The 12,928-nt window shown below is 39.2% G+C and overlaps 1 protein-coding gene across 1 annotated transcript in view; it reads left to right on the plus strand.

Annotated features, from left to right (window-relative positions):
* Window positions 1–12,013, plus strand: part of TTLL7 (tubulin tyrosine ligase like 7) — a 74,102-nt gene extending 62,089 nt beyond the window's left edge. The window contains exons 19-20 of the mRNA XM_054037927.1: window positions 7,198–7,371; window positions 11,225–12,013. Coding sequence (XP_053893902.1) covers window positions 7,198–7,371; window positions 11,225–11,342 — 292 coding nt within the window. The 3' untranslated portion in view covers window positions 11,343–12,013. The remainder of the gene's footprint in view (window positions 1–7,197; window positions 7,372–11,224) is intronic.
* Window positions 12,014–12,928: the final 915 nt, after the last annotated feature.

The raw sequence follows: 12,928 nt of genomic DNA on the forward strand, positions 1-12,928 counted from the left end.
GATTTTAAGTGATTATAAATGAAATAGTTACCTTAAGAAATAAAAATAGAAACACACATTCTAAATCCTAAACTTTTAATCTAAGCAAGCATTGAATCAAATAGCTTTTCTCACCCTGACAGATGGTGCAGGAGGTTACAGTTCCTCAATACACAGACTGGATCCTTTTAAAGCCTGTGATCAAACTCTCCAGTTCATATTCTTTGTCTTGCAGATGTGCTTCCAGATGTTGAGATGTGGTGGGAGAGAGGCCAAGTCATGATGTCACTTCCCCTCTTTTATACTTTCTTCCAGTTTGCTGGAAACATCCTTGCAGTGAGGAGGGGATCAGGCAGTCACCATTGGTCAAAGCAGTCTCCATTGCAAACATACCTTCTCTAAGGAATCTCTGGGATAGTGGATTATTTTATTGATGGGTGTTGATGAGCCATTAATGCTGTCTGGCTATTGCTGGCTGCTATTTTGTTGTAACTGAAAGGCTGGTTGTGGGTCTTCCCAACCTCACAACATATTTCAGTAACAGAGATAGCAATACTTCATAACTTCACATACAATGATAGCACATACAATCCAACCAGATATTCATGTTCAACAGATCAAGACTTTTAAAATAATACCACAAGGTATACTTGCAAAACATATAATTATATTACCATGGTGAATATGGGATTCCAGGGTGCTACTTTGAGGTACAGAGAGTCACAGTGACTTAATCTTAATGTGAGTTGGCCACTGACAAAAATCATGGCCCTATCTGTTTGATCCCTAGAGGAAAAAAAGGAGAATCAAGTAAAGAGTCCTGCTGACATTTTATACCTCAAGTATTCAGCTTCTGTTGTGTGGTTTAGAAATACAGCAGAATTTCTGAATTGGACTATATTTGCTCTTCATTACATATCTGAAACAATTATGAGAATGTAAGCGTGTGAAAAGTAAGAAATTGTGACACTGATAGGTAAGGAAATGGGTTTTTTAGGCTTGAAAATTAAGGATGCTTACTGGAAAACAAGATGCCATATTTTTAAAATTAAATCAGCCCATTCCCCAGCCCTTTACGCTCATGCAGTTGAAGTCAAGGTGACTATTCATGTGAGGAAAAGTCTGCAGGATTAGATCATATATATATATATGATTATATTATATATGTTATATATATATAACAAAACAAAATATGTCAAAGATCCTTTTCATAGTCTTCCTTATGGGGGAAAAATGTATGTACAAATATATACCATATCTGGAGAGCATATAAGTTTCTCTGTAAATATATAGAGTGAGGTGACTAATGGGATGTTTTTGATTAGCTTGCAAAAGAGGATTGAAAAAAGATTTATTGAAAATGAGCTTCAACAAATATACACATTATGATGATGGGTTTCATATGTACAAAAGGAAATAACTCATTTGTCACTTGTAGGGAATGCATGCACTACATTTACAAATGTAATCAGAAACCTTACCTGTATTCAACACAATGATAGGAAAAGGGAGATGGAAAAATAGATTATTAAAAGCAACAGTCTCAGAGTGAGAGATCCTCTGCTGGCATAAATTGGCATAGCTCTATTGATTTCAATTGACTTTAATGGTTTGATGTCAATTTATACCAGCTGAGGATCTGACCCATAGTATGATTGATTCTTTAAGTGCTTTCATATGTCCATTACACTGTAGGTGTGGGATCCTAACCTTAGCATTGTACCTAGTGGTACCTTTTTCCAGTCTTGAGGGCCTTTGGAGGAAAGGGAGCCTATACTAAGGTCCCCAGGGTTCAAACCTTGCATGCATTGCAGAGAGCCTATGTCTATGAGTGACCCTCATTCACACTGTCTGAAGTGCTTGGAATGAGGGTCATGTTACAGACAAGTGCTCCATTTGTCATGGTTTCAAAACCATGACAAAGAAGGTGAGGGAGGAGCGCCTCTGTTACATCCTTCTGGAGGCTGCCTTTAGACTGGCATCAGATCCTGCCCAGTCATCCAAGGGAAGTTCTTTGGTGGCTCTTTCCCAAAGTGCTCCATTATCTTTCCCACAGACATTAGCAGGAGGAGATCCCCATCAACAGGACTGTCTTTTTCAAGAAACACAAGAAGTCGTCTGCATTGGGCTCTTTGAAGTCCAGAGTATGGGACTCCTCCACTGAAGGTCGATCAGAGTGAGGCATTTGGCTTGCCACTACCTAGTACTGGCTCGTATAGACAGAGTTGAGCTGTTGATTTTGGTGCCCTCCCAGAGGCCATTGAGACTGGCTACCTCTTCAGCTGCAACACAGCAGTTATCTCTGAGTACTGCAAGACAGCAGCCCATGTCCCTTCTCACTATGCCAGAGGCCTATGCCACAATCAGGAACATGCTGTGCCTATCATGACCATGCCTTACTTCAGGCTGAAGACCTTTGTTTGGCCCTGGTGCAGCTGCTGAGCTCATTGGCATTGGATCACTCTAGTCTGGGGCACCAGCTTTGGGTTTGATACTAGCCCGTGCCTTCTCTCTAGAGCCAGTATCTGCTCCTCCACTCCAAATGGTATGGCAGCTAGGAAGCCAGCCATGCTTCCTCCAAGACTGTGTCCACAATGCAGATTGATATCTCAGTCAGCCCTCATTCCCAGGGTCATTCTTATGCTCATGTAAGTTCATGATAGAATGATTGGAGGTTTTTAAGACGAGGTTAGACAATCTCTTGTCAGGAATGGTCTAGTTATTACTTAGTCCTGCCTTGAGTACAGGAGACTGGACAAGATGAACTACTGAGGTCCCTTCCAATCCTACACTTCTATGATTCTATTATCCTTATAGCTTCAGTCTGGTTGAGACAAATCTGGTATTCAGACTTTCACAAACTGTCCACTTGGGAACCTTTGCTGTTATCGATAACTAGAGACCATATAATTCAGAGCTGTGGCCAGGCGCTGCACCTGAATCATCAAGTGCTGCACCTCTTGGCATGGTTCATAAGTGGTTGAGTGCAGAGGAGGCATATTGCTCAGTGGCAGTCCAGAAAGTGCTCCTTAACATCAGAAGACCTTCCATGAGATCTGCCTACCTGAGTAAGTGGATGTGTTTGTCAGTCTGGGAGGCCTCCCACAATGAATCTCCACCTCAAAATAGAATTGCTTGAATCTTAGCCTATCTTTTGCACTTTAAGGAATCAGGTCTAGCCCACAGCTCCATTAGGGTGTATCTGGTGGCCATCTCAGTGTTTCAACCTTGCATACATAAGACTATTTTCACTTACCCTATCACACCCAGATTCCTGAAAGGTCTAGATAGTTTCCACCTATCAGGCACCCAGTGCCTTCTTGGGATTTGAATTTGATGTTGTCTGCTCATGTGGATCCTCCTGTTGAGGCTTCATCATCATACTCACTTCTATACCTTTCAGTGAAGGTAGCTTTCTTAGAGGCCATCAGCTCCGCTAGAAGGAGGGAGAACTGAATGCACTGGTCACTGATCTGCCATACAGAGTTATCTACAAGGACAAAGTTCAGCATAGATCATGCCCTAAGTTTCTCTTAAAGGTGATATCTGATTTTTTACCTGTCAGTTTTCTTCCCAAAGCCTCATACTTACAAGGACGAGTGAAGGCTCCATACCCTGGATGTCTGTCGAGCATTGTTTGTTTTTTTGCCCGGATAGGACAAAGCCCTTTCGAGCTTCTTCACATTCCTTTGTTTCTTATACAGGGGTGTGTGAGAGATCATCCAATCAGATCTTAGACTCACTACATGGATTACCAGCTGCATCATGATGTGTTATACTGCCAAAGGGATAGTGCTTCTGATAAACTCACAGCACACTCAACCAGAGCACGTGCAACCTCAGCAGCATTTGTGGCACATGTCCCGATTATGGACATCTACAGGGCAGGGACATGGTCTTCCATTCATATGTTCATCAGACACTATGCACTGTCAGTAGTGTCAAGGGAAGATGGTAATGTAGGTAAAGTGGTCCTACAGTGCCTCTTCCAGTGAGACTTCCAATGAGACTGCTGCCTGGGTTATCAGCATAGGAGTTACCTACAGTGTAATGGACATATGCGAGCACACAAAGAAGGAAAAAAGTCACCTCCTCTAAGTCTCACCTTCACTTGTTCTAAGAAATGTTATGTATGTCCATTACACGACACATCCTCACTCCCCAGTGCATTGGAGCCTGCTATCAACTTCTGGTGCAAAGTAACCTTGCTTCAAAGCATGAGGAACTCATTTGAAGGTGGTACTGAAGATGGTACCTCTAGACTCTAGAGAAAACTCTGTGGCACTGTTGCATTGGACAGATGCACACACCCACAATTTAGTGGACTTGGGTCAGTGTAATAGAAAAGGGCCATATTTCCCCAATCTTAATTTACTTCCTTTATGTAGCCACTTAGAGATGTAGGGACGCACTTCATGCCCCCAAATGATTTTTGGACTGCTGATACAATAATCCCTTAATTTTTAGTGTTATATAGTATTACAGTTAGCATTGCTTTACACAAGATGTATGTGAACCTCTTGCTTTTAATATTGCTTTTTAATATTTTTAACATTTAATATTGTTTTAGAAGCTTCAATTTGTGATGATTTTTATTTTCAGAAATCAAACATTTTTCTACGAAAATGTTTCTTGTTCAAAAGTTGATCAGGTTTCCTGTTCAACTGATTCAGGAACACAGCACTGGAGCCCACTGAACAATTCAGTGAAGAGCAGGATCTTTGATATAGCAACAGCTCCTTTCACGCAGAACAGTGCCTTTGTCAGAGAGCCCAGCTGGATCAGTAGGGTTGTCAACCCTCCAGGATTGTCCTGGAGTCTCCTGGAATTAAAGATTAATCTTTAATTAAAGATTAGGTCGTGTGATAAAATCTCCAGGAATTCATCCAACTGAAGTTGGCAACCATATGGCTCAGGAGTCGAGCTGAAGTCTTTGACAAAATTCCTGTTCCTTGTTAAAGGAGTTATTGCTTTGTCAAACATCCTTTTAAAAAAAACCTAGGAAACTAATATACGCAAACACTTGGGGGGTGAAGGGGGAAGTGTCACTGTGGGGTGTTGAGGTTGCTCTACATGCAATATACCTAATACAGAACCTACAAAACAAGGAAATAGAAAGTTATGGCTGTCAGCAGTACATAGCCTCTGTTTTCTCCAGCCAGAGACATACTTTACCACTAGCCCAGTCACCATACCCCAAAGAGAACATGCTGGAGCCTTAACTTTGCCGCGTAGGGTGTCTGAAGTTTTACAGAAGTGAATAGTAGGGACACTGGGGGAGCGAAGTTTGGTGCCTCTGTGGTAGAGGTGGGCAGATGGAATTTGGGGAAGAAGATGCTGGTTTCCCTACTAAGGCAGAGTTAAAGTTGTGGTGCATTCTCTGTGGTGTATGGTGGTGGGGGCTAGTGATAAAGTGTCTCTCTCTGGGCAAGGAATAGAGGATAGTTATTGTTAGTAGCTTTAACTCGTCATGCCCTTCCCGTCATTAGGTTTTGTGTTAGTTATATTAGGTGTATGTAGAATGACTTTAACATATGCACAAAAAACACTTGTGTATTAATATATGGTATCTGTATGGTATAATCTAGACATAGCTAATTAATTAATGATACATTTGCTTTAATTACCTGCACAAAATCAAAAGGAGTACTAGAAAAGTGATAGTACCAGTTTGATTAAAAATCAAATTTCAAATAAAGGCTCACACATGATTTAGAATATTGCATACTCCAGCATGGCCTTCCCTTGTTGTCTTCCTGTATCCCCTTTCCATGGTGGTGTGCCATGCCAAAAGCGAATTAGATATACCCCAAATTACCTCCGATTTTACTTGTCACGTTTCCTGTTCATGCACTGATATAGCATCAGCCCTGAATTTTCACTAAGCCCAAACAGACATCCTATTTTATGTCTCTTATTCAAACCCCTATGTGGAGGATAAAATCCTGGCTCCATTGAAGTTTTTGGGAAAAAACTACCATTGACATCACTGAGGCCAAGACTTCACTCTGGTTACACTTCCAATGCTTAGAACCTGGAGGAGGGATGCAAGGATCCCTCCCCCCACACCTCTCCCGCACACATACTGTATGAAATGAGTATTTCATTAAAAAAAAAAAAATCAAACCCAAGCTTGCCGGCCATCTAAGTCATCATACAGGGCTTTCATTTTTTTATAGGGAAAGGGGTTTCAAGTACAAATTTTGCCTTTGGACACCCATATAGTTCTCTGTAATCATATCTGAATATTCATATAGTATTCATGTATGAATATTCATGTAATATTCATATAGTAAGTTGTGCATAAACACAAATACTGAGTGAGCCCTGTGCACAGGACTAATTCCTCCTTACTGTGGTGAAATGCACCTAGTTAGACTAGCGAGGTAGCCTTAAAATTCTGTGCACTGAAAAGCTGAAGGGACTAAACGATTTTGGAAATAAAATGTTAATGGAAACAAAAGTACCAGGTGTGTGGTTATTTCAGATGGAAAAATTTACCAGACACAAACTGAAAGTTTTAATTATACTTCTCTGACTTGATAAAGAGCAGTCTCCCCCGCCCAGTTACAGCAATGTGCTAATGTTCAAATGGTCTAGACTGAGAAACTCCCTTCCCATGACGTTTTGAATAGTTCTGGTAGAGAAATGAAATATGAAATGCTTCCATTTATCTATCTTTTTGGAAATGTGAAACAGAGCACAGTATTTTGAACATTTATATTCAACCGTCATATGTATCATTTGTTATTCTTTTCATGCTTAATATCATGGACTCCTGAATATGACTAATTAATGAAAGTATTAGCATGCTATATAATTACTTTGGCAACACAGACTATTCAGATAGTAGCTTGTTAAAAATAAATCAGTATTTTGTGTGTCTCATGATGTAGAACACCATTTAAAATTACATGGCAGTAAATCTTTATGTGCTAAACCTAAACAATGGTCCTATAAATGCTTTAGGGGACATACTGAATGAAAAATGGGTTGTGATCATTTTGCAATATGAAGATTAATTTCTTAATTTGTATTTTATATTCCCACCATCTGTCAGTACATGGGTTAAATAGCATAGGCCTTTCCTGTAAACAGGCAAGGTCACACTTTATTTCTCTTACTCCTCCACTGCTAAATCTCATGTGCAGTAGTAAAGCTTTTAGATTGCCATTTGTAACAGAAAATATGAGGTCATGTCTGTTTCCATGCCAACAGAAGTTCTTGGGAGACCATATTCAGTAAAAGGACAGAGGTGGTGACTCCTGAACAACTCCAGTGTTGTCAACGAATTGTACAGCTTTGTAAACACTGCCTGCTGGTGGCTTACAAATATTCAGCAGATTCAAGAGGATCTCTTACTGGAATTAGCCCTGACTGGGATGATACAAGGTATTTACTTTCATATTTCTAATTATGAGACATATTGGAATGTATGATCAGATTTTAAATTATATGCGTATACTTCCCTCTAGGCTAGTGGTCTCAACCTGCAGCCCATGGGCTGCTTGTGGCCCAACCTGCACATAGCTACAGCCCATGTGACCTCCTCAGTGCCATACAAGTGTATAGATATTGTGTGGATGTGGCCCATATAACAAAGAGAGAGCTGCATATGCACCCACAATGGTAAACAGGTAGAGAACCACTGCTCTAGACCAGGAAAAAGCTACAAGAACTAGTTCACTGTCTGCAACATAAAGGATGAGCATTTCCTTCCAGCCCTACTTCCTGTCATTATGATTTCTATAGTGCGGTAGTGAACGCAACAAGAATTATCCTTGCTGGGTTAAGAGGAGATTTACCATACTCATTTTATTTGAAACTAACTTATTAAAAGTTTTGTTTGCTTAATGCCCCAATAGCCAGGGTAAGAAAGGCATTCTATACGTAACTGAATTGAAACTTGCCTTTCTTCCTTTTCTCAGATTCCTCAGAGTAATTGATTCCTGGTTTGCATTCCTAGGAGTGCCCTAACATGTATGACTTTGCTGGCTTCGCAACCACTATGGAATCCCCCAGGAGCATAGCTCTAGGCCATGGTCAGGTAAGTGCCATCTGACTTACTGTGTTGCACAGTTTTGCAAAGTTGACTTCTAAAAACTGCAGACATGAAAGTTTTTCTTATTGTTTTTGCCAAAGGGTATAAACATTTTGTTAAAACCTTGCAAAACAGCACAATATAGTAAAAAAAAAATATTTTGGCACTTACCTGACTCTCCATGGGCAGGGTCAGTTCTTCAGCAGAGTTATAATATTGTCAGCATGCTGACTCTTACTGAAACATCACTAGGAGTGGGGAGCCAGTGATCTGTGACGTAATGGTCCTGAAATGCAGAATTAAAGGTAAGTTTCAGATTTATGTTCTGAATGCTTCTCTTACCCTAGTAATTTGGATCATTCAGTACATAAACCTACAAATGGTTTGTTCATTTTAAAAGTCATGCAGTTCTCTGCAAGGGCAGTGTTTATTCCTTAAAATAGCTACTACTATGTCATGTAGAAAATAAACTCAATATATATTATCAGTTAAACCTACTGTATGACTTAATTGCTTAAGCAATATGTCTTTAACTAGTTATTTGATATATTAAACTTTCTGCTATTGTCATGTGAATGTTTCAGGGGCTCTAACATAATTTAATACCAGCTGGAAACAGAAGGTGATTGTTCACAGCAAAAGTAGAGGTAATTTAGCCACAAAATGAACCATATGCAATATTCATATACAAATGAGCTTATAATAGTAGAGTGGTAAAATAAAAAAAGATGAAACAAAGTAATTCTTACTGCCATTGTTAATACAGGAGGTAATTTTTTTCAATCAAAAACCAGCCATAACTGTTCAGACCAATCAAATCACTCTAGAGTATTGCCTAGCTAACAGGCCTGCTTTGGCCATTTTCTGTGACTATTGAAGTCTCAATGGAAGTATAATCATGGATTTCAAATATGAGCAGAATCTGGCCCTCTGTTTTAGATAAGTGCATAGCAGTTACAAAATAGTAACTTTTATATCTGTAGCAGCATAGCTGTCAGGATAACTTTGATTAAAAGCTACAACCAGTCTGCATTTATCTCAAAAAACATTACATTTATACACTACACTACACTACACTACACTAACCAATATGTTCTGCATAAAGAAGGGGCTTCCTATTTTCTTTATGGGAAAGAAACCCTTTTATATCAACTGGGTTTGCTTTTATTTGTCCAGTCAGCCCTAATATGTACAAGGTAACAGTGACGTTATTTCCCTTAAGAGTAATCACTACACAATTTCACGTTGCACCTGGGTTTGTATTTTTAAGCTATCAAGGAAATTATATTAAAGGATTTTTACTGCTAATAATAATTTTGTTGACTGTTACTGTGATATAGTATGAACAAGACCCTGTAAACTGCAGCATATGGGCAGAGAGTCATTTAAAGCTATTTTTTTTCATAACTCTGTAACGTTTCATTTGTATAGCTCTGTTGGGCTTTCTTGAGAGGGAAACTATTTTCGGGCTACGTTTATGTGCACTTTTTTGGCAGCTTTGTCAGATACATCTCCAGTTGCAATTGGCTATTTGTACGTATTTGGCACTTTACACATTACTGTATGTCTAATTCCCAGTGATACTGTTCCTGATGGAAAACCAGTCATTATTTTAACTTTATTGCATAGAACAAGCTCAAAAATTGTTAAACATATTTCAAAAATAATGTTCACTATACAGTTCAGTAGTCCCAGAGCTCTGTTATCAGACATTATTGGGAATACCAAGGTAAATGATCAATTATGTTTTCTTCACAGACCTTCAAAATAAAAGTAAAAATGCTGTGAAAACACAGCCAGACTTCTTTTCCAGTCAGGATACTCAAATCTCGTAACACAAGCTTTTTTTAAAAAAAAGCCTCTGACCTTTTGAATCCTAACAACATTCACTTCTAAAAGAAACTTGAAGGAATGTGGTCATCCCCAACCCCTCTTCCCCCTGCTGGTTAGATCCTTAAACTTTTCCAAACAAGCATAGATGTAACATCTCATACTTCATCAGAACTGCTCAGATGTTCTGTGAGATACTGAGCACCTCCGCACAAAAGGTGCTTAGCCTCCCCTAAGATCAGGCCCTTTGTTTGTAGCAAATTGATTAGCCTTTGGCAATAATGGCCTTCCTTAGGGCTTAAACAAATCAAACATTTACACTTTCTCATAGAGCAGATGTTTCCTATTAACAGTCATGACATTTCCCCTTTCCCTGTGATTAGTAGGATTAATCCTCAGAACTCTTTCAATGCACTTGCTCATCATTAATCAATATGATTCCCTAGAATGATGCTACACTTTTTAAACAATACATTATATAATCTGTGGTGTATGTAATCTGTTCGGGCATTGCCCATCACTCATGAAATTTTGATTTAATGTGGATGTTTTGTATAGTTTTTTGTGCTCATCTAATGACTCCTCCAATTAATTATAAGAACTGGTAATAAGAAACAGATTTAAAAATGAATATTAAGAAACTGATGATGAATGAATGTTCGTAATGTTGTCTGAAATAGATCCTTAGCTAATCTGATTTAAAAAAAAATAACCGAGTCACTGATTAATGATGAATTAGTAGATTGCAGAAATCTGGGGTGTTTGCATTACTTGGATAGTGGTGATGGCATGCCCATATTTAAAACAGCTAGGGATAGTCAAATGATTAGAGCAGAAAACGGGGGTTCAAAACTATATGTATTTTTTTGCCTGTCTTTGCCACTGAATTACTGTTTCATTTTTTATAGGTCAGTTAATCTCTTTAGGTCTCAGTTTTTAACCCATTTTTAATCTGGGAAAAATAATACTATTCTAATTGAGATCCTTGGGTGACAGGTTAGAAATAGCTTTAGATAAGTGACTGGTCTTCTTCCCCCCCCTCCTTCACCCCCATAAAAGGCTGGCTATTGCAAGCATTTAACATCTTTACCATTAAGAAATCAGTGGCAAAATATATGACCCAAAGTAGGCTGCAGTTTTGCTATGGCTATCTATAGGTTGTAATAATAAATAAATGATAATAATAATAAATAAATGTTTATTTATTAAACCATTTCCTTTGTTGTCTGAGGCAAAGGCCTGCCACACAGTACTCCATGTGTGAATGTACAAAAGTCTGACATACCAAGATTGTGAGGCACATGAATGACTAACTCCTTTGCCTTTGAATGTAATCTTTTCAGTTAAATTCCACTTTTTTAAAATCATTTTTAGGTATTTACTGCCAGGACCTTCACAGTTCATCATGAAAACATCCTCCAACTTTATCTGCACTTCATCCGGAATACCTCGCTCTAACATTTTGTTTACACCCAGGTATAGCCACTTGTGAAACAAAGACAAGGGTGCCATGCTTGATAAATAATGGCAGTCCATTTTTCCAGTTTAAATTTGTGAGGGATATAAGCACTGTTATATATTTGCCACAGTACATAAAATAAAATTTAGCTGAAATCCTACTGTAAAAGCAGAGACTTTCTGGAAATGTAATAAACCTTGTTAAGTTGTTTACACAAATATGTGAATGTCTAGATCTTGCTAGGTTTATAAGTAATTCCTTCCTACTAGAAATGTTATTTTTGCTGCAATATATAAAATGGAATTAATCTTGGAGATCCTATTACAGTGTTAAATTTAGGTACAATATCTTTTAACTTGAAATATATTTATTGTAAATCATACTGTTTATTCTCTCCTAGATGATAAAAAGCCTGTTGTAGAACAGTAATAGTAATTAAATATAAGTAGTCTGATCATTTCTATAGCACATTTTAAAACATTGTAGAAGCAAGATCTAATATACAGACATATTTGTATTTCTCCTATGAAATTACAAGGTATGTGTAATAATGTTGTTTTTCAGTAAGGACATAAAGTATCTTTTAGTCTAAATGAAGACAATCCAGAGGGTAAATATTCAAATATACCAGTCCTGGCAAGTAGCTTCTAGTTGGAACCTTGTAATAAACCAGAAGGTAACGGTTATTGTCAGATCTTCCTTCAACCTTCTTGTGTCTTGTGCCTTTCAGTTTATTTGAGGTCAAGTAGTAACCTACAGCCTATAAAAGAGCCATGCATATTTTCTTCTGTTCTGCTGCACAAGTGATGAAGCAGACATTTTTCAGAATTACTGCAGTTTCACAGTATCCTCTCTAAACTTCAAAATAGTATGTTTTGGTTTGGTTTTCACTGTAAGGTGCATTATATATTGTATACTCTAATGGACAGTATTTTCTGGACTTGCTGAAATCCTAAGAAAATGGTCGAAGACACAATTAATTAGATTTGTTACTCAAATTCAGCTTTGCAGACCTGGCTGAGTGACACAATAAGAATTTGATATGGCCATGAGCCAGATCCTGCAGGCAGAGGTGATCTGAAGTGTGATCTAGAAACATAATTTTAAGAGTCTCTCAGTATCCACGTTTGTCCCATTAATCCCTATACATCAGAGGCCCCCAAACTGTGGGACACGCTCCCCTAGGGTGGGGCACCAAGGAACTTTCAGAGAGGGGTGTGGCAGGCTGGGCCAGCTCCCACAGGGGACAGGGAGGAAGGGTCACTGAGCCCCGTCCACAGCTCTACTCCAGCTGCGGCCTCAGCTCCTGGCCCTGTGCCTGATCCCATCTACAGCCTTGGCACGGCTCCGCATCTGGCTGCAGGCTTGGCTTCGAGCCCCCATTGTGGCCTGGCTATGGCCCCGCTCTGAGTCCCGCCCCATCCTCAGGCCCAGACCCACCCCCAGCTGCAGCCGCATCCTCTGCCCCATACCCCTGTCGGCATCCCCTCCCTTAGCCGTGGCTCCACTCCTGGCCATGGTTCCAGGGGGGTGCAGACAGAGAGATGGGGGCACGACCCACAAAAGTTTGGGGACCACTGCTGTTCATGTACATCCTAAGAAGTAATTTTAAAAAATGA

Source organism: Malaclemys terrapin, chromosome 8 (assembly GCF_027887155.1).
Source record: "Malaclemys terrapin pileata isolate rMalTer1 chromosome 8, rMalTer1.hap1, whole genome shotgun sequence".
NCBI lineage: Eukaryota > Metazoa > Chordata > Testudines > Emydidae > Malaclemys > Malaclemys terrapin.